Source organism: Hipposideros armiger, unplaced genomic scaffold (assembly GCF_001890085.2).
Source record: "Hipposideros armiger isolate ML-2016 unplaced genomic scaffold, ASM189008v1 scaffold_8, whole genome shotgun sequence".
Lineage (NCBI taxonomy): Eukaryota > Metazoa > Chordata > Mammalia > Chiroptera > Hipposideridae > Hipposideros > Hipposideros armiger.
The window spans coordinates 4758056-4780355 of NW_017731358.1; the positions used below are offsets into that span (position 1 = coordinate 4758056).

Genomic DNA, 22300 nt, shown 5'->3' on the forward strand with positions numbered 1-22300 from the left:
GCGCTCCCAAGCCAACTCCTAACCAACAAGCCACTCGGCAGGCCCTCATGCCCTCTTCTATTACTGTCCCCTAAGGGTAGCCATTAGTTTTTCCTGTGTTTGAATATCATATCAATAGGATCACACAGCATGTATGCCTTTTGTACCTGGCTTCTTTTGGGCAGTGTTATATTTATGAGATTCATCTATGTCATGGCATGTAGTCATGTTTCATTCATTCTCACGATTATATGGTATGTGAACATACCACAATTTAAAAATAAAACCTATTTTGTTGATAGGCATTTGGGTAGCTATTACAGACAGTGGTGCTGTAAATATTCTTGTATACGTCTTCTGGTCAATACACATCTCAGTTGCATATAATCCTTGGGTGAATTGATAGGTCTAAGGTGGGCCTAGCTTTAGATGCTGCCTAATGGTTTTCTCAAGGGTTGTACCAATTTACAATTTCATGTGAGGGCCCCAGTTACTCTACGTCCTTTCTAACACTTCATATTTTCAGCCTTTTATTTTTTCTATTCTGATGGGAAATTTTGGCTTGATTTTCATTTCATTCACTGTCTTGAGAACATAATCCACACAAAAGATGTTATTCTCTTGTAATGTAGTTCAGCCTCATTCAGGTGGACCTCCTCTGATGGGGTATGGGTGTGGGCAGGAAGAATAGTAGGGTGGACTCCTAGAGAAAGTGCCTGCTGAATTGATTTTGAAGGACGATAAGGAGCTAGCCAGTGGAAGAGAAGAGCCATTGTGCCAAGGAACGTTATTCCAGGTGTGTGTAAAGGTCCAAAGCCTGGAGAGCACACGGCAAGATTTGAGGAGCTACGTGTCTGAAGCTGAGGGTAGGATGAGAGGTGACTGGAGAGGCAAACGGGCCAGGACATCACCCCTTAAAGCAGATAATAATATCACATGGCCAGTGGACCATTATCAATGCCTCCAAGCCCCTAGAGCAGCGGTTCTCAACCTGTGGGTCGCGACCCCTTTGGGGGTCGAACGACCCTTTCACAGGGGTCGCGTAAGACCATCGGAAAACAAAAAGATATTTACATTACAATTCATAACAGTAGCAAAATTACAGTTATAGAGTAGCAACGAAAATAATTTTATGGTTGGGGGTCACCACAACACGAGGAACTGTATTAAGGGGTCACAGCATTAGGAAGGTTGAGAACCGCTGCCCTAGAAGGAGACCTCAGGCCAGGTTTAATAAGATGGGTGTGTGGTGTGGAGAGAAGGAAAGGGATGAAGGAAGGGCAGCAAAACCAATTCACTGGCTCTTGCCTTGGTTTGAGACTCCTGAGTGAGAGGAACCCATGTGGGCGTCAGAGAACCAGTGTAGAGAACATCTTGGTGGTAGGCTGTGCTAATCAGTTTGGGCTTCATCTTCTCTCTGTTTAGAGCATCCGGTCTAAGGTGGAGCTGTCAGTCTGGGATCAGCCTGATGATCTTAACCTCGTCTTCACTGCCACCTGCCAAGATGGTGTATCCTACCCTGGTCAGAGGAAGTGTGAGGGCCTGAAGATTGGGGACACGGTAAGTTCTCCCCCCACATTGTTTATATGAGCTTGTGTTAGCATTGGTCATTATTGTTTGGCTTCTGATAACTTTCGTAACTTGTTAGAATCCTTTAGGACAGCGGTTCTCAACCTTTCATGGGGGTTGCCTAAGACCATCGGAAAACACATATTTTCGATGGTCTTAGGAACCGAGACACTGCTCCTCTATTCGTCTCCAGGCCCACATGCAGATACGCCCACATACGAGTACCCGGTGACCCCTGTGAAAGGGTCGTTCGACCCCTAAAGGGGTCGAGACCCGCAGGTTGAGAACCGCTGCTTTAGGAGTTTCGTATTCTGTCTTTTAACTCAGCAGCCTAGGGGACTTCCCTAAGCCTGCTACGTGTTGTGTCTTCAAGGTGCCCAATGGACTTGTTAAAAAAACCCCAGTCAGCAGACGGCCCTCAGTGCATTCATTGCCCCCTAAGCCTTCCTCAAGTTGACACTGTGCCCTTGGTGTTTTAAACCATTATTATCTTCGCTTGACATGGATGAAGTCAGGAGGGAGATTGTGGTCATGAATCTAAGAGACCTGGTCTTCTTTCCTAGCCTTCTATAGCTTGCTCTGTCCCTTGGATAACCTGACCCTCACTTTTCTTTCCATAAAATATGAAGAAATCCATCCACTTCTTCTATTTGATGAGATGAAATCGGTAACTACAGCAATGAAGGGCATCGATGCCTTGCGTGGACTCAGTGGATATAATTAAATGATGGGGAAGAAACTTGGTGTGTGAAGATGTGTTACTGTGTGCCAAACGAATGACTTGAGAGAGGAGGACATATGGGTGATGGGAACACAGATGAAACAGTGGCACAGAGGCAGGCAGAGTGGTGATGGAGAGCTAGCCACACATCTTTTGGAGGTTCCTGCTGCCAAAGCAGATCACGAGATCCATTCTTTGCTTTTTTGACAGTTTCATTGCTCAGGAAATAGAAAGGCAGTGAGGGGAAGTTCTCTTCCACTAAAAAATCTGATTGGAACCAGAAAAAGTATGGGAACCTTAAAAATAGCTGACCACATGTTCTGAAACACTAACAATGGCCAAGGTGGATATAAGCAGACTTGTAACCTGGACCCCAGGGAAACAGCACAAAAAGATGTAGGTATAGCTGCACAACTGGGTATACACCTCAGTCTCCTGGGGTTTTCTCACATTCCATACTTGATCGTCTCCTCCGTTCCCTTTCATGACTGTCCTTCACCCTCTTTGTGACACACAAGCATACGAGTACATCTCCCTCTTCCTAAATATTACTGTGGTGCTTTGCCCCACCACAGAGATAATTCAAAATACGGTATTGATGTTGAGAAAGTGAAGGGCTAATGACTAGGTAACAAATCTTCTTCTAAGACAGTTTTTTCCCAAGTTTCTTTGCTTTAAAAAAAGGAGGGGGAGAAGAGGACCTGATCAAGTTGTCAGATATATCATTAAAAATGATCATGTGTAGCATTTAACTCAGAAGGCACTCATGGAATAAGATGATGTTGCTGTAACAAAACTTCTAGTCCCCTCTTTCTATTTATGTGAATAGTGAATACGTTTTTTTGGAGGGAGTGCTTTAATCTACACAAATAAAAAGTAGGAATAGAATTGATGCTGATCCTTATCTTATTTAGTGATCAGTAACATTATTTTACATATACATGAACTATTTGGGTGGGGAGAGCCTCCTCTCATTAGATACACTTCCAATAAAATTTTCTTTTTAGTACTTGTCAATTTTGTAATATTTTTATGTTGTTTTGATTCATTGTAAGGATTAATCAGTCCTGATGATTTTTTGATTTTTTATTCATTTTTTTAAAAGATTTTATCGGGGAATTGGGGGAGGGGAACAATATTGGGGAATCAGGGAAGGGGAACAGACAAGTTGCTGTCCTTTTGTTCTTCAGTCTAGGTGTGGAGGACATCACTTCACTGTCCCATGTTGGTATTATCATTGCGCTCTTCCCGGCTGAGGCAGATCAGTCGCCGGCCACTGGACAGCTGCTTACAGCGGCTCTTGGCAGCTCATGCTGGCTGCTGGCTACTCACGGTAGCTTATGGCAACCCACTAAAGCAGGGGCTGCAGCCTACACTGTTGCCGGCGACTCATGGCACCCCAGCTCCAGGTTGAGCTCTTGTTCACCATCTCAGCCACAGAAGGCGCAGTGTCACTGGCCCTCTTCATATGTGGGATCTGAACCAGGGCCCTGCTGCTCAGAGCCGGCGTCCCAAGGCAACTCTTAACCAGTGCGCCACTCAGCCAGCCCACTGATGATTTTTTAAAAACACAAAGCCTCATAGCCACAGGGTTTAGACAGATTGTTATGAAAAATAAAAGAAGGCAGAAAGAACCAGAAAAAAACAACATGTATTGTGAATCTTGCAGCTCTGTGGGTGTAAAGTTTGGTGCAGTGTGTCAGGAAAGCTAAAGAATGATGCGTGAGGGCCGGCCGAGTGGCGCATTGGTTGGGAGTTGCCTTGGGACGCTGGCTCTGAGCAGCAGGGCCCTGGTTCAGATCCCACATATGAGGAGGGCCAGTGACACTGCGTCTTCTGCGGCTGAGATGGTGAACAGCAGTTTGACCTGGAGCTGGGCTGCCGTGAGTCGCGGTGAGTGGCTGTCCAATGGCCGGCGAGTGACTAACTCACCTGAAAAGAGCGCAATGATAATACTAACATAGGCCAGTGGGGCGACGTCCTCCACAACTAGACTGAGGAACAGGGGGATGGCAGCTTGTCTGTTCCCCTCCCCCAATTCCCCAATAAAATCTTGGAAAAAAAAGTTTTAAAAATAGAATGATGCGTGAAAAACACCCAAACAAGGAACCCTTGACTTGGAGAAGAAGGTACAATGGAACAGAGGAAGAGAGAGGATGTGCAGCACACACAGGACGCCTGGGTTCATGAAGCCTCTTGACAATTTCTCATGACATCCTTATGAATAAGACAAATAGTGTGGGTTGATGACGGGACCGTCAGGAAGATTTGAAGCTGAGTAAACATACTTTCTAAGAGGGTCAGTAGTGTCAACCGGAAGACTTGACTGAGGTTCCAAATGTCTCTTGTCTGTTTATGTTTATTGCTGGCTTGGGTTGGACTCATGGAAGACTTATCAAATATGGGAAGTTCACAAAGCTAGAGAAAACAGATTATCTTATCAAGCCAGGATTTAAAATAGTATTCAACAATGAGCTGTGTTAAAATCATCAGGATTGATATCTTGCATTTCATCCAGAATATTAGTAGGCTAGAGGGAACTTGGTTTAATAGTAGTTTTTGAGAAAAGGATCTGGCAGATTCTAAATGTCAAAGCCCCCATGTGAATAAACGTTTTTTAGAAAAATAAAAAGTAATGCCATTGAGGCTGCATTAGCAGAAGTATTTTGAAACCCCAGAGATAATGGTTTCGCTCTTCTTTGTGTGGGTCAGCCTGCATCTGGAGTTCTATGTTTAGTTCTTTTTTGAAAAGGACAGGTGACAAGCAAACTATCATGATGACTTGTCCAGAAACCAGGAAGGTCAAAGGAACTGGTGTTTGTTGATAATAGCAGCATCAAGTCAGAATTCTTTTTGGATGCAAGAAACCAAAGCCAATTTATGCCACCTTAAGCATAAAAAGGTAAGATTGTTATAAGAATTTTGGGATCCCTAATGGACCCAACAGGAAAATGCAGTTAGTTTTGGAAGCACTAGAAACAAACTAGACAGTGAGTGAGTTAGCTCTATGTTCTCCTGTGAGGGAGATACTGTTACTCATGTTGACAGATGAGAAAAACTGAGGCACAAAAAATTTAATTGCCCAAGACTCCACAGTCATTAAGCAGCAAAGTGAAAGTTGAAAGCCAGGACCTTCTGGCTCTAAGGCCAGCAGCCTACACCACCTTTACCTGGCCTCTTGGTGCCCATGATTCTGTTCTGTCATCCTATTTCAAAGGACTTGTCTCAGAGCAAAGTATGATCACAAAGAACGGGCCTTCACGCAGGGGACACAGTTTATTGTGTGCCTTTACGCACCTTTCACATTCAGTTTGCACACCTGTGGCTCAGGTGGGGAATGCGGCACTGCACGCATTTATGCCGGCAGCTGAGATTTGGTGGTGTGATGACCCAGGATCACCCAGCTAACAAGTGGCAGACTTGAAACTCAAACCAAGGTCTTTTTACTCCAGACTGAGTCAGTCATTTCACTAGTCATTGCCTCCTTATGGAGGGAATCACATGAGTTACCTTCTCCTGGGGATTTATAGTGTGCCCAATACTGCAGTAGGGGCTTCACTGCTACTTCTTCAACTTCCTACAGCAGCTGTGTAAGGTAGACATTCCTTCTCCATTTTATGTGAGAAAGACTGAGGCTCCAAGAGGGGCCTGAGAGGCTTGCCGGAAGTCCCATTGCAGTGAGCCCCAAACACCAGGAGTCAAATCAGAAACTGCTGATGCCAGAGCCTGGGTTTTCTCCTTACACCTCATGCACTTTGGAAGTAAAAGCTTCAAAGAAGCCAAAGGTGGTATTGTTGCCACTTATGTGCAGACACACACTCTAGGATACAGATTGCATGTTTTTGCTGAGATACCTTAGGATAGAGAGACATTGTCCAGAAGACAGAAAATGATTGTAAATGGCTTTTTTTTTTTCACAAAAGGGAAAAATCTCTGCTATATTGGGATGATTTGTAGAGTATTTGAAGCAGTAAAGAAAAAAGGCTGCTTTTCCCACACGCCCTCAACTTCTCTTCCACAAGGCGAGCCGGAACCCCCGCTTCCTGCCGGCCTTGGAATCCAAGGGGCCATGGCCCTGTTGAAATAGCAGTGGGCCCCCAAACAAGCTTCCATGCTGGCTCGTCTCCTCTTAACATTCTTGTGTTGTCTTGCTGCCCAAGGGGCTTGGTCACGTGTCCCCGGGCTTCACTGCAAGGGCTGTGGGGTGTTTATTTTCTGTGGATGAAGACAGGTTGGCACAGAGCAGCAGCCACTCACCTGTGGCATCAGGCATGATGGTGCTCACAGGGCCATGCCAGGCCACGAGAGGTGAGCTCTATGAGGGCCCCGGAGGCAGTGGGAGGAAGAACGTGCTACATAATATGCACGGTCCAATGCAAAATGGAAATGTGGGGTCTTTGTTCCGAAATTATTAAGAATCTCAAGATGACAACAACAGAGCATTAAACTAAGCACAGGGCCCTTCCGAGGGAGAGGCCCTGTGTGACTTGCATAAGCATGCACACATAGCCGTCCTGGTGGGGGGAGCTGGGGGACTTTCCCTCAAACCCGTTTTTGCTAAAGGAAAGACGCATGTCCAGCTGGGACGAGTCTGCTTTTCTTAACCCTGGGCCAGGAAGGCAAAGTTTCTCTTCCTCTTTTGAGGCCAAATTGTCTTTCTCTAAAGAGTTTACAGTTGGGCCTTGACAAGTAGGCTTGCTACTGAGTATGTGGGTATGTCCCTCTTGATATTTGTCCCAAGGACAAATCTGGTGGAGGAAATAAACATGCAGCTGAGTTAACCCCGTGGAGGGGGACAGACAGATGTGGTGATAAAAGCTGGGCACGGCGCTCCGGGAGCCCCACGGAAGAGGGGCCCCGCATTGCAGAGGTGCTGTTTGAGCTGAGGCTCAGAGCATGAGTAGGAGTTTCCCAGACACAGAAAGGAAGGGTGGGCAGGTCCCATTTGTAGGGATGGTTATGTGCAGAGCAGCAGGTGAGTCTGTGAGCCTGTGAAAGAACATGGCCCTTTGCCACGTGTGAAGCAGTTGAGGAGTGTGTCCGGGACTGAGGGCAGGATGGTTAGAGCTGGGGCTGCAGGCCATACTGGGAGGATGTGTGTGCAAAGCTAAGGTATCTAGCTGTTATTTGGCGGTAGGTTTCATTCTTTAGTGCCGCGAGTTGCGAGGGCTGTGGATCAGTCAGGGAATGGTGAGGGGCGAGGCAGGGGTGGAGAACAGCTGAAGGGCCTTGGGACTTGCCTGGACAAGAGGGATTAGGGAAAGCAGACGTTATAACTGTTGTCAAGTGTCTCGGGTCTGGCTTATGGTTGAGGACATGTGTGGGGCAGTCGTGGGACAGCTAGGTTAAAGTGGCAGTCAGGTGGGTCTCACTTCCTCTTAACTAAAGTTTCCTGCAGGAATGGGGCTGGGCAGGCAGATGTCTGTGGTCACTTCCAACCAGAGGCTGTGATCCTGTGACTCCTCTCTGTGCTCTGTGTTAAGAGACCTTGTCCAGGCAATAAACAGGAGGGGTGGCAGAGGGTTAGGGACAAGGATGTCCTCAAAGAGAAATGTTACATAAATAAAACCTTGAAAGCCCCAAATCCAATGAGGTTCTTTTCTCCAGTGATTTCAGATTTTCCCCTAATTTTCCTGCCCTGGTCCCAACACCAACCAGGGCTGACTGAGTGGCCCAGCCCTGGGAGTCGCTTTTCTCATGGACTGGCTTTGACAAATCAGTATGCAAGTGGCCGGCTGTGCGGCAAGCACTAACGCCCAGTACAAAGGACCCAATGAGCCTGTCACGGGCTTCCCACGGCGTCCCCACTCCTGTCCCCTCCTATGGGGCTTTGTACCCTGTGCTCATGCCCAATGCTTTATAATGCACTCCTAGTGGACTTGGCATCAGCACAGCTCTGGGTTTGGTGGGTTTGGGGTGGGGGCTGGGTGGCCCTTTTGAAAGGGTGGATCAGGCCAGCAGCTCTGCTGGGGAACCAGGAGCACCCCAATGAGGTTTAAATAACAGGACTGGGTGGGAGGCAGGGCTGCTCCGTCCGTGACCTCCCTCTGGAATCTCAGAGTGGGAGAATGGAAAGTCTGCAGGAACTGGGGAGGCTTCAGTATCAGCCGGAGGCCACAGTACTCAGGGAAGAGAAGCCTCATTCCAGCCGCCTGCCAGACTCTCCAGATTCTTTTCTGATCCCTTAGGGAAATGGGCTCTGAAAGGAGGGGTCGAAAAACATTTACTTGCTGTTCCTGAAGCGCTTTTTATAGCATTCTTGTGCCCAGCAGCGCCTGAGACCCAGTGGCTGAAATAGACACAGCCGTTCTCTGGTCATCAGGTGGCTAGCTGAGCGTCAGGCTGCAGCAGAGTTGGACAGCGAGGACTGAGGAAGGCCACTGCGACCTGCTTAAAAGCCAGGCCCCCCTTGCTCTCCACAGCCAGGCGAGATAGGGCATGAGTCTTTCTAAATCCTGGGTGATCAGCTGCTAGCACTGAGTCAGGGGCTCCCCTCACCTCTCCACTTACTCCCAGCAAACTCGGACACATCGGCAAGACTTGGGACCCTTCGTTCTCCCTTTCGTTACTTTGTCCCTGTTGCAGGCAGGTTTTCCTGGGAGAAGCTTATGCTCACAGGTGGACACTCCCCGCCATCTGTCAACAATGAAATGCCCCTGGCTCTTGGTTCAGGTTACGCCTTTGTAGTTTATTCCACTTCTGACCCATAGATGCCTTTGGGGGCAAGGGCTTTTCATGTAATAAGTGCAGCAAAATGGTAGCCCTGGGAAGTAGGACCTGAACAAGTCACAGCTTCTCTCTATGTCTCAGAAGGGAGGGATATTCACCTCTGCATTCTATTTTTTTTTTTTTAAGATTTTCTTTTTTCTTTCTTTTTTTTTTTAAACTTTATTGGGGAGCAGTGTGTGTTTCCAGGACCCATCAGCTCCAAGTCAAGTCATTGTTTTCAATCTAGTTGTGGAGGGTGCAGCTCACTGGCCCACGTGGAAATCGAACTGGCAACCTTGGCCTTATGAGCACCGTGCTCTAACCAGCTGAGCCAACCGGTCGCCTTCACCTCTGCATTCTTGATGGCCCCATGGGTGGCTTCGGTCAGGTGCAGCACCCCTCCCTCTCCATCTGCAGGCTCAGGTCACCCCTAGCCAAGGCAGGAAGATTTGGAGGAGCCTCTGGCCACCACCTTAGGGGTCACCATCTAGTCCCCACAGTGAGCCGGGCCACCTCTCCCTCTCTACCCAGATCTGGACAATGGGTGCCTGCCTCTTTCCCCACTGCCAGTAGGTGATGTGCCAAGGAGAGCACAGGCCCAGTCCTACCCCTCACCAGTTGTGAGACCAGCACTAAGCTTACCAATCCCGCTTTCTCTCTGGTCCATGAGGATGCCTCCTTCGAGGGCATGTAAATGAGATGCTCATGGAAATGCTTGTGCAGTGCCTAGCCCGCGTAGGGGTTCGGCACCTGGTCACTATTGGTGTGTGTTGTCACAAGGCAGATTTTAGTTCTCCCAACTTGTTTCCTCACCTCGAGAGCCTACCTGTACCTCAGGGCTTTGGAACTTAGTCCTGAACTTGCTTTGGTCAATCCTTCCCTTTGCCTCCAACCACCCCCTGCATAGACATGGGGTGTGGGGGTGGGCTAGCTCCAACTGTGTGAAGCTGGCTTGGTTCTTCCGTGTCCTGACCCTGGCTCCTGGTCATCGTCCTCAGATCACCTGTCCAACAGCCTCTCCTGTGATGCCCTTTGGCTAACGCTGACTCCTGGGTATCTGGTGTCAAGCCCCCTGGAGCCATGGCTTGCGGCCAAGCAGGACTGTCTCCAGAGAGCTGGGTCTGTCCACCTGCTCAGTCTCTCAACACCCCTGCCCCAGCCCTGGGGTGTCCCTAAATGTCACAGAATCTGAAGAGAGGCCTTTTAGAATTAGTAAAGTTCTCAAAGCGACAAGGATCTGCAGACCATTCAGACAAAAATATTTTCAGTGTTCTCCAAAAGTACACATTATTACCTGAAGAGTGCCCAGTAAAGCAAGTTATTATTTTTAAAAAGTCAGCTTTATCCCAACCCAAATAATAGAATTAAGAATAGCAATAGCTAAAAGTGATTTCTAACCCATTTTGAGCTTCAGAATGATCTGAGACTTTTGAAAAATAAAGACATCCGGGCCAGACGCTGTGAGTCAGTTTCTGGAGTGCGCCCAGGCCTCTGTCTGTTTGGGTAGCGCTGCCGTTCAGGGGAGAAGCACTTCAGGACAGCGTTTGGTCAGGGCGTGCCAGCTCCCTGTCTATGCATTTCCACAGTGTCCTGCTCTGGGGGCAGTGCTGGATGATTCTAACCTCACGTGGCTCCTTTCCCAGTGGGAGGAGGGACGGTGGAGGAGTCGTGCACGGCTTCCTGGGAGAATCACACCAAGTATGTCCTTGCTGTCACCACGTTCCAGCCAAGTGGGCAGCTAACAGGCGTCTTTCCTGCACTGCCATCTGCCAGTTTGGTCCACCTTGCTGCCTGTTTCCAAGGCAACCCACAAGAAGCTCAGGAGTTAGCAACACTTCTTTACATGCTTTTTTTGTTGTTGTTGTTAAGTCTGCCCATGTGTGTGGAGCGTTTCATCATGATTATTCTTCTTTTATGACTTCAGGGCCATCGGCTGATTCTGAAAGACCCAGCTGTGAGGACCACTCGGGTCCTTTTAGGTGTGACTGTAAGGAGGCAGACACGCTGCAGGGGACCTCGGTGTCTTCTTGTCCCTTCCCCAGTAGGGAGGAAAACTTTCTACAGAGAGGTCCATGGACCCCAGCACCCATAGGCTCAGAGGGCATATCCAGCACAGTGCCTAGCACAGAGGGAGTGCCCAGTATTTGTTGAATGAATGACTTTCAAAATGGAGATGGGGAGAGGATAGGATAGAAAGGAAAAGGAAGGGGAGAAAAAGAACTGTGTAACCTTGAGTGGATCTTTCTCCCTTTCTGTGGAAGCCCATTTCCTCAGGGCTGTGAGGATTAAAAGAGATAATGAACGAACATTCAAGAACCAAGCACAATGCTGTTAAATGCTGGCACGCCCGAATATTCTCTTCCTCCATAAAATGAGGGAGCTTGCTGACCTGGGGCCGCTTCCTCCTTGGGCCACGGCAAGGGTTCTCCATGTGTGTCGTGGACAGGGCTGGATTTACCGGCAGCTATCCATCGAGGACCTCGGAGGAATTGTTCTTGGGCCGGACCCCTGGGTGATTGGGAGGCCAGTGCAGATATGCTGGAGGTCCTCACTCGCCACGGCCACAATGTCCCCTCTGTTCTTTCTGCCCAGGCGTCCTTTGAGGTGTCGGTGGAGGCCCGGAGCTGCCCAAGCAAACACACGGAGCACATGTTCACCCTGCGGCCTGTGGGTTTCCGGGACAGCCTGGAGGTGGGGGTCACCTACAGCTGCAAGTGCGACTGCAGCGCGGGACTGGAGCCCGACAGCCCCAGATGCAGCAGGAACGGGACTTACGTCTGTGGCCTGTGTGAGTGCAACCCCAGCTACCTGGGCACCAGGTGCGAGTGCCAGGAAGGGGAGAACCAGAGCGGGTACCAGAACCTGTGCCGGGAAGCGGAGGGCAAGCCCCTGTGTAGCGGGCGTGGGGAGTGCAACTGTAACCAGTGCTCCTGCTTCGAGAGCGAGTTTGGGAAGATCTACGGGCCTTTCTGCGAGTGCGACAACTTCTCCTGTGCCAGGAACAAAGGCGTCCTCTGCTCAGGTAGGCACCCCCAGCGAGTACTTTTACTCGGGGCCAGGCCCAGGCCCAGGTGCTGTTAGGGCATCCCTCAAAGCTGCCTTTTACCTCCTACCACTGTCCTCCTGGGAATTGAGGGCAAGCCTGGCCCACCCCCAAGCCTGGGAATGGGGAGCAGCGTGTCAAATATAAAAGCAGGAGGAGGCTGCACTATACGACGTGGACTCTGAGTAGAAGGAGTCTGTCGTGAGTCACACAGGACTTGCCTGCACAGCATTCCCAACAGGTAGATGTTCTGCCTCCTAATTGCCTCCTGGGACAGAGAGTCCACTGGGGCTGGTGGTGGTTATTTCCTTGTTAGACATCACATTCGTCTCCTACGGCAGCTCTAACAAGTTACCACAAACTAAGTGGCTTCGAACAACACAAATTTATTCTGTTAGAGTTCTAGAAGTCAGAAGTCTGAAATAGATGCTGTTTGGCTAAAATCCAGGTGTCGGCAGGGCTGCATTCCTTCTAGAAGCTCTGGGAGAACCCATTCCCTGGACTTTTCCAGCTTCTAGAAGCCGTCTGCATTCCTTTGGCTTGTAGCACCTTCCTCCACTTTCAAAGCCAGCAGCGTAACCTCTTCAGATCTTTCCCTGACTCTGACCTCTGCTTCGTTGTCATATCGCTTTCTCTGACACTCCTGCCTCTTGATTATAAGGGGCCCTGCAATTACGTTGGACCCACAAAGATAGTCCAGGAAAGACCCCCATCTCAAGATCATTGACTTAATCACATCTGCAAAGTCCCTGTTACCATGAAAAGTAACACAGACACAGGCTCCGGGGACTAGGCTGTGGACATCTTTGGGGGGCCATATTCTGCCTGCCACAGACATGGTTTGAAAGTGTCTTTTCATATTAAACAGGAAGTTGTTTCTCAGTAACTTCCACCCAGTGGTTCCCATTCTAGACTCCCTCTTCCACACGACAACCTATCAAATATCTGAAAACTTCTTTACGTTCCTCTGTTCTCTTTTCTTACTCAGGCTGAACACCAAGTCCCTTCCTTCTCTCAGGGCTCTGCCGTTTTGTTCAGCGTGCGTCTCAGAACCAAACATGTTGTTTGTCTTGGGTAACGAGGCTCAGCCCAGAGCTCAGCTGAACAGTTGCTTCCTGGGATCTGACACATTCCACTTCCATGAAAGCATCCTAACAATGTGTTCACTTTTTCTTTTCTGTTAAGCAATCACATTATGCTATTGCGCTCGTTTTTAACTTGACAACCAAAATTTGAAGATTTTTAATGTTCTGAATGAACTGTAGCCAAGCCCAGTTTTTATTGTGTCATCTTTGAGTACTTAATTTTTTTTTTTTTTAATTTTTGTTGGGGAACAGCCTTGGGCATTAGTTACACACTGCTTTCATGCTACAATGGCATAGTTGACTCTTTTAAGGAGGGCGCAGCTCACAGTAGCCCATGTGGGGATCGAACCGGCAACCTTGGTGATATCAGCACCATGCTCTAACCAACTGAGCTAACTGGTTACTCCAAGTACTTAAATTTTTTAATCTAAACATAGATTCCAGTTACACGATGACAGTTTGGTAGTTCCCATTCTGGGAGTTCCATTCTGATGAGGTACTGTAAAGGTGTGTCTCTGAGGAGTCATTCCATCCAACACCATGCCACCTGCAAATAGAGTAAGCAGAACAATGTTAGGCAGGATTGTAGTTACTTCCCTTGCTGTGGATACTGCTGTGCCTTCCGTATGTATTCTGTTGTTTCCAGGATTCCTTCCTTGAGAAGTGTCTTCCAGTTGGGAAGTATTGATTTCAAAGGAATGTAGAGTGTAGCAGGGAAGGCCAAGCACAAGAATATGAAGTAAATCAGAACCTAGAAATGATCTGTCATTGCTGGAGGAGTAGCCATCACTCAATAGAAGAAACAAGTGCTGAGGGCTGCACAGACACGGGTTAGCAAGTGAGGTCTCCTGGAGCTGACTGCACCATGAGACAAGTTATAAGTGCACCCTTGGGTGCAGTGGGACCAACATGTTCAAAATTGGGATTGCTCCAGAGAGGGCAGAACCTATAAATGTCGTAGAAGAGTTAGGATTTGATGTGCCGAACATGCCACAGGCATCCATGCTTTCCCTGTCAAAGGGATGATAGATTGGGATTAGCTGGATGGTTCTGTCGAGGTTAGCAGGAAAATGTGCTTAGGATAAGGCAGACCTGGCTCTAAATCCATTAACAACACATGCTGCTTGTGTCACTTTAGGTATAGAGCTGTTGTGAGCAATAAGAGAATGTGTGTAAAGCACCTAGCACGTTGCCTCGCACAAAAGGAGGACCCCCTGACCACCAGCTCCTTTATGAGTCAATGCCACGCACCTCTGGAAGCCACAGCTGCTGCCCGGTGTGCGGGAGGGGCCGGCCTTCCCCCCGTAAATCTCTGGGCTTTGCCTAACGAGTCCCGTCCCATCGTGGTGGGCTGGGGTTTCCAGTCCCTTTAGCAGCCAGCACAAAAGCTCCAAGAAGCCTGGCAGCGTCTGTCATTGGCTTTCAGAAGTGTTTTGTTTTGCTTTTAAACTTATTAGCAACTATTTTCACAGAAATGTCCCTCCTTTGCCCCGAGGAGTCAGGAGTAGTCCTTAACAGGTCTCCATCGAGCAGGCTGCTTGTGTCTGCCGTTGCCTGGGAGCCAGGGCTTCCACACCAGACAACACGTGCACATTCCAGCTCCACAGTTTATCAGCCTTCCGCCTGCGTTGTCCTGGACTTTTGGTTCTCTTGTCTCTAAAAATGGCCTAACACCCCTTGTTTCTGTGTTACTGTGAGAACTGAAGGAGGAGACATAGCTATAGGGGCTGGGCAGGAAACAGGGCTCAGTGCATGCTGGTTGGGTTGCTGCCTCTCCCTCTCTCCACCGTTACTGTCCTGTGAATACAGCAGAGCCTGGAGGTGCTGGGGGTGGGGGTGGGGGCTTAGTAGATGAGGTGCAAGTGGCCTCTGTAGGGAAAACGTCATTTTGGAAACAGGAATATTCTATAGCTGAGTGAATATGCAGCTTTTTTGCTCAACCACCAGAACCTACAGTTTTGAGTGAATGCTGCCAAACCCCTGGCGCCCTTTCTGTCTTCCTCCCTTCACTCCATACAATCCTGCAGTATTAGGAGACGCCTGTGTCCCTCGGTGGAGAAACGGGAGATTTGAGAAACTCGTGAGGCTCCCACATACATGTTTTTTTCAAGTCATTAACTTCCCGGGATTGCTGAGATAGAGTGTCTTCCCCCCCCACCAGCCCCCCCCACACACACACACACACTGGAAAAGCCATACACATTCTTAAAGAAAGCTTGGAAAATGCAGGGAAGTCAGTGGATGTAGGGTCATTCCGTGCCGTTTGTCTCCTTCTGGGTGACCAGGATTAATTTGGACCATCTGGTGAACCAGACAAGGAACTGCTTTTACCCTCGCTGTTTCACATGCGTCCCTTCCAACACTGTGTGCTCGGTCAAGTGATGACTCCAGGGAGCTGGAGGATTCTTCTGAGGTCTAGAACATTCTGAAGGGTAGAGAGAAATAAAATCAATTGTTGATAATTCCATCACTCATACTTGAAGAGGTTAGTATGTTTCCTTCTAAACTTTTCTTCTAGGTTGGTGTGTGTGTTTGTGGCTGTATACAATTTTGTATCTTGCTTTTTTCAAATAATACTATATGCTAGGAAGCACTTGATGTTGAATTACTTTACTCCATCATTGATGAGGACATTTTGACTCTCTTTCCATCACATCCCCAATTAACCTCCTGCACCCTTTTCACTGAAAAAGTGACAGTGAGCTGAACGTAAAGCGGGCCACGTCTTCCTGGAGAAAGCAGGTCTGGCATGAGGCCACTGTTTGGATCACTGAGGACTTGAAGACACGTCCCGGCGGCGGCTCCCTGCCCATTGAATGGGTGCCCAGCTCCGCGTTCGTTGTCTCTCGAACACTATAGCTTGTTCAGGAGGCATCTGTGGGCGAGGGGTTCCAGCCCCCAGTTCCGTGGCACCCATGGATGGTTTGGGGCTCCCACTCTGGAATTGGGTGTGTTGGTTTTGAGCTCTTGGGCTGCTGTTACAGTTGGGGTTTTTGTGGGAGAGAAACCTATTTCCCAATAACCACTCTGGTCTTAAAGATGCTGACTCAGAGATTCCCAAGCAGCTGACTTCAGCTTTCTCTCACTGTCTTTCTCCCCCCTTGGCCCTGCAGCCTGTCCCTACAGGGGGACTGTGGGTTTGTGGTCTGTCTTCAGACGGGGGCAGAGGCAGCATCGGTGGGGACGTCCTAGAGCAACTCCTTCCCTTCTCTCTGGTCTTGCTGTCTGTAAGAGGCTTGTAGTCCTTGCCCCACCTTCCCAATCAAGAAACTGGCCTGAGGGGGAAATGCAAACAATTACCCATTTGCAGTATGTTGTACATCATAAAAGTTAGTAGTGAAGCAGATCAGACTAAGGTCTGGAAGCAATTGAACAACTTGGTTGTTGCCTTTGTGACACACTCTCGTGGAAGTGTGTGTGCAGTCCGGGCTGTTGTGTCTCCCTCTGGTTTCTAGAGGCAGCAGGACTTAGGAGGATGGTCCTGTCCACAGACTATTCCTGTGTGTGCAAAGGAAGCTTTCCGGGGCCATTGTGAGGGTTTCTATTCTTTTGAGTCTTGTCAAGTGTTGCCCCTTCAGAGTCCCACTACGAATAGCATATGAGAAGCAGGACATGGTCTGTTTAGTGGTTTTTAACATAATAAAAGATTATTGCTCAAACTTTGTTGTTCTTTGTTGGCTTCCGTACCCAAGCAGTGCATTTTCTGGGACTTGAGTTACTCGATTATGGTAAATTGTTGAAATCAGTCTCAACCCTGGTGCTTTCAACAGTCTCTGTACTAAAATGAATGCACTGGGGTACATTGAATAATTTGCTAGTAGTCAGCCTACTTCTTGGGTTTCATGTATTGAGACAATTTAAATCAAATAGGATACAGAATTTTGAACAGTACCTTTTAGGTCTCATGATTGTGAGATTCCAAAAGCACATCTAAAGAAATGCTCATATATTTTACTCCATCTAACAGGCTACTTGGCCAGTTTAATCCGTGTGTGTGTGTGTGTGTGTGTGTGTGTGTGCGTGCACGTGCGCACGCGCGCACATGCATGTATGTGCATATTTGTGTATATATGTATATATATATATATATATATATATATATATATATATATATATATATATATATATATATATATATATATATATATATCCTTTAACATGTGTCAGGCCATTAGAGGTCAAGGGACATCTGTAGTTCTTTCTCAAATGTTACAAAAAAGGAGAGTGACACAAGTGACACTACTGGTGTCATTCTTAGTGGTCAGAACCAGCATCTAAGCACAGGTTCTGGGTCTGGGCTGATGGTTTCCAGAAGGCTTCACAAGGTTCTGTTAAATCTCTCCAGTTAAAAGTACCTCTGACGGCCGAGTGGCTCAGTTGGTTAAGAGCTCGCTCAAGAGTGTGAGCTCTGAGCAACAGGGTCGCCGGTTCGATTCGCGGCCCGAGCTGAGCTGTCACTGAGCTGCCAACAGGTGGCAGGATGGCTCAGAAAAAAAAAAAAAAAAAAAGTACCTCTGACCTTATGGCCTAGCTCTGGGCTTCTTGATTCTCACCAAATGAAACACATCCTGTGGTAACAGTTATCCAGATATGTTTATAAAAGTGCTTCTTGCCATATTTATACTATTTTTTTCAAAAATGTGATTTTCACATTCAGAATCAGCAGCTTGGTGGCCATCCCTGGGGCTATGGTCACAGCTGTACCTTCTGTCACTCCATTGCAATGTGCGTATTTCATAAATGTCTTGTTACAGGACAATACTGAATGTGACTCTGTGACGAAGGCCTCAACATGTGCCTTTTGAATGAATTAAGATGTGACATATTTAATTTCCAAAGAAAGGGGCCTTTTGGTGGGATGACTACCACTGTGTGCCTCAGGTGGGAGAGCCTAGAAAATTCTTCAGGTTTTTTTAAAGTATATTAATCTCTGTCCAGTTTGTTCATGGTTACCCAGGAGCTATTTGTAAACATAAGGACTATATATGTGTGTATATATATATAGTCTTCAAGATAAAGGTCCTCTCTCCTTCAAAGGCATATCCTGTATAGCAGTTTCCCTTATATGGTATTATATAAATTCTAATTATACACATGACAGCGAAGGCCGTAAGAATCATATTTGTTTTAGAGTACTCCAAATCTGGTGTCTCTGAGAACAGAATTTATTATAGGATTCTTCAATAACTATGATTATAAGGAATGATATACCTGTAATTAGTAAAGATACTTCTACCAAAGACCATTTACCAGAGTGGTCACGAACCAGTGCATGTTCCAATCCGGATTCTAAACCTGGCACTGCCCTTTCCTGCTCCTGTGACCTTGGGCTCTTCATGTACCCTCTCTGACAGATTTTCTCATTTGTCAAATACCCCAGAGTGTCAAATAGGATAGTACTGTAAAGCTCCTTGCAAGCTGCCTCTCCACCAGGGGTATTGAATAAATATTATTACCTGCCCACCCCCTTCCTGGAAGAACATTTTCTGATACAGAGATAAGCAGCAGACACTTTCATGACATCAAAATAGGCTGGTTTCAGAAGTTCTCAACAGGCATCTTATGGTCAGCAATCCTCCAAGAATTCTATCTGTAGCCAGACATTGCTCAAGTTCACTTGAAAGGCAAAATGGAACCAAAATTTAGGGGTTGTCATGTAAGGAAACAATGCATCTTTCAGACCAGCCATGTGAACTAGGTGAGCTGGGCTGTTCAACTCTGGAATCAGTCAGCGTCTTGCAGCTTGTGGTTGGAGAAAGCTCTTTGGGAAAACCAGAGTATAATAAGTATCTGACCTTGGACAGTGCAGCTACGGATATGGAAACAATGATCTCTCACTGTTGTTTTAGGTAGGCTGCTGCATTCTTATTCAGCTAGAGTTCATGGAATATTCCTCATAGATCAACTGTTGTGCCATGGGCATAGAGTTGGATTAATTTCTAAGTTTTTGTGGCCCCTGGAATTTTCCATGTCTCAGAAACTTTCTGGGATTTAGGAATGAAGATAGGAATCATTTAAGCTTATACCATCTCCATCCAGATTTACATAAGACCTTGAAAGACAAGAAAGAGTGTGTTGGGAAGCCATTTTGAGAAGTTGCCTTGTTCCATGCTCTGAGAATGGAGTTTTCTTACTGCCTTTGTTCACTGCTCGGATCCTGTTTTTAGGAACATCTTAAGCAACAATTCACTAGTGATTGTGGAAAAAGGAGTAATCTTAGCATTGGATCTCACCTCACTACCCTTCCGTCTCTACTTGGAATGGTGTGCAAACAGGAGACCCTGTGATGAGGACTCTGCATGTGCCTTTGAACTTCAGACCTGGTCCTTAAGGTCATGAAGTTTGGCTTGTGAAGGAAATAATGAAATTAAAAAAGCAAAGGAAAATCCTAGGACGACCATGTGAATATCAAAGATAAGATCTTAATCATGTATAGATTTGGGTGGTATTAGCTTTTTGATATTATAGAATAACATGTTAGAAAATTTTTCATTCTTAAATTGAAAACTATGGGAGACCTCTGATGACTCAAAGAGTTATTCCTAAGGCCGCTTTGGTTCCATTTCTTGGGTGTTGAGCTGTCAGTTTGAGTTTGGTTTTGATTTTGGAAACTGTGACATAATTGATTACAGGCCTCTGCTGCTCGGTGCCTTTGGCAGGGTGGGGCAGGATTGAACAGAGCCCTGTTTTCCTTTGGGGTGAGTGTCTATGACTCTCAGAACATTGACCTAAGAGCTCCACCCAGATCCAACTGCTTCCTGGTGTCTGGAATATGCCTGGAGCTATTCTGACCTGCTAGAAGTTTTGATTCTTCTCTCCAGGGCACTTTCCTCAGCCTAGCCTGTTGCCCTCTAACTTGGAGGAGGGGGCCTCCTATCATCCCCCCCCCCACAACTACTCCCCAGAGTCTTGACCAGGTGACCCCATTGCTCCCAAGCTAAAGAAATATACTTCCCAGGTTGCTATGTTATCTGATGTCACAGCATTGCCCTTTAGCAATAGGTAAATGTTGTAATAATGCAAGGAGAATCTGTTTTAATGCCCTTTTTACTATATTGAGATGGTTTCCTTAGAAACAAACTGAGGCTAATTTGTTAGTATTTTGCACTCATTATGAGCAAGCACTATAGTGGGATTATGTGCACGTCATGCCTTTTGTAATACCACCTGTCACACACAATAGATCAAATGTGTATTACCTGCTTACGTTTGGGGAAACTGAGGCCCAGAACCTAGACTAAAGCTCCTTGCTAGTCTTTGCCTCCCCAGCCTCCCCACCCCCTTGCCCCCCACCACCTCCAAGCTGTTTTTCTCAGTCTAGTTGTGGAGGACGCCGCTCACTGGCCCATGTTGGTATTGTGATCATTGCGTTCTAGCCGGCTGAGGCAGTTGGTCACTGGCCATATAGGCTGGCCACTCACGGCGGCTCACAGCAGCTCAAGGCAGCTACGGCAGCTCACAGACGCTGGCTGCCAGCCACGCACGCTTGCTACCGGCTACTCATGGTGGTTCACGGCAGCCCAGCTCCAGGTCAAGCCATTGTTCACAATCTTAGCTGTAGAGGGCACAGCTTACTGGCGTAGCTCACTGGCCCATATGGGAATCGAACCAGCAGCCCTGTTGTTCAGAGCTCGCCCTCTTACCAACTGAGCCACCCGGCCGCCCCCTCCTTGCTATTCTTGATTATAGATACCGACCAGGGGAAACTCGCAAGTAAATAGTGACCTCATTTTTACTTATTTTAATTAGCTTGAGACCCTTTGCAAATATGTGAACTACCAGTTCAGCACCCCCTGCCACCATCTAAGCATTTAGCCCGCATTTTCCAAGTCTTACCTAATAAGTCAGTCTTGTTTATTTCAGTCAATTCTTTAGGAAACATTTAGTCCCTGTTTTCCTAAGTGAGTGTCTCTGGGTTACATAAAGCTCTATTGGACACAGCAGACCAGGCTGAAGGTCACACATGGACCAAAAGGCGGGCTGAGGTACCCGTCGTATGATTATTAATCTGATGAAAGGCACAGATTGTTTCTCTTAGTATTCAGCAGGTGTCTGGCTATTGTTATTGATTATGCTGAACCCACTTAAATGAACCTTTGTTAGCCTATTTTAATTCATAAAGCACTCTTGACATGATGATCTCATTTAGTTGTTGTTACCCTACCAAGAGATTGATGTGGCTGTTACTGATCCGACCATGTGGGGGTGGCTGTGGCTGAGAAGACTGGCATGTTGGCCACACTCCACACCAGTGTTGGCCCAAAGCCTTGATCCAAGAAAAACCCACCTCCCCTCACCCTCGGGAGGGGCGTGGAGGGGAGCTGCTTCCTGCTATCTCGTGGCTTGGCTGGGCTCCTGGCAGCCAAGCTTCAGTGTGGCCCCCTCATGTGACATTCCAAACCCACTTTATCCACTGAGAGTGCTGTACCAGGCTCTGAACAATGGCCAACCGAGGGTGGAATATGGCAGCTGCCAAGTGACCACAACAATGTGACAGTTTTCCAGGTTGAAAATAGTAATCTTTTCATCCTGTTGCAGCGATCAAGAGGGTGGTAAATTCACGTCTTCCCAAATGTGGTTAACATTTCCCCAGAAGTGACTGCCGGGCAGATTGGGCAGGTTTAGCCAAACTCAAGATGTTGATCTGAGGTATCTCTATTTCTTTTGGCCACAGGCCTTCTGTTTTTCTTTCTGAGTCAGCATTCTCAGGGTCCCATGGTTCATCTCATTCAGCTGTTTACAGACTTCTTTGAAACTGGAAACGCGAGTCCATGAAAGAACATGGGATTTTTCCATCTTCCCTTCATTGCCTTACGCTCCCTGTGATTGATAGTGTTGGGCCAGAGACCAAGCCCTTCCCTTGCCGCTCTCGTGTGAAATGCAGTGGTAATTAGAGGGACTTGGCAACTTGGGCAGCAGCATTGAGAAATCAGGTGTAAGACCAGAAAGGCAAAGCTGTCCTCTGAGAGGACTCTATTGCCTTTGACAACGGAGTCAGCTTTCTAGCCAGTACTGTCATCTCAGAGAGTGATGTTGAGGTTTGGGTAAGATTAGCTTAAACAACGTCACCTTATTTGTTTAGTAGTGGTCATATTTTGCTGCTCAGATACAGAATGCAACATGTGGTGCAAGAGATGAAGGCAAAGGGTGAGGAGCTTGTCAGGGAATTGCCTGTTGGGAAGCACCATCAGAACC

General features: G+C 47.4%; 1 protein-coding gene across 2 annotated transcripts in view; it reads left to right on the top strand.

Annotated features, from left to right (window-relative positions):
• The window catches only part of ITGB5 (integrin subunit beta 5), a 154970-nt gene that overhangs the window by 108889 nt on the left and 23781 nt on the right, over positions 1 to 22300 (top strand). For both annotated transcript variants that reach the window (XM_019652235.1, XM_019652246.1), the window contains 2 exons: positions 1405 to 1539; positions 11570 to 11999. In XM_019652235.1, coding sequence (XP_019507780.1) covers positions 1405 to 1539; positions 11570 to 11999 — 565 coding nt within the window. The remainder of the gene's footprint in view (positions 1 to 1404; positions 1540 to 11569; positions 12000 to 22300) is intronic.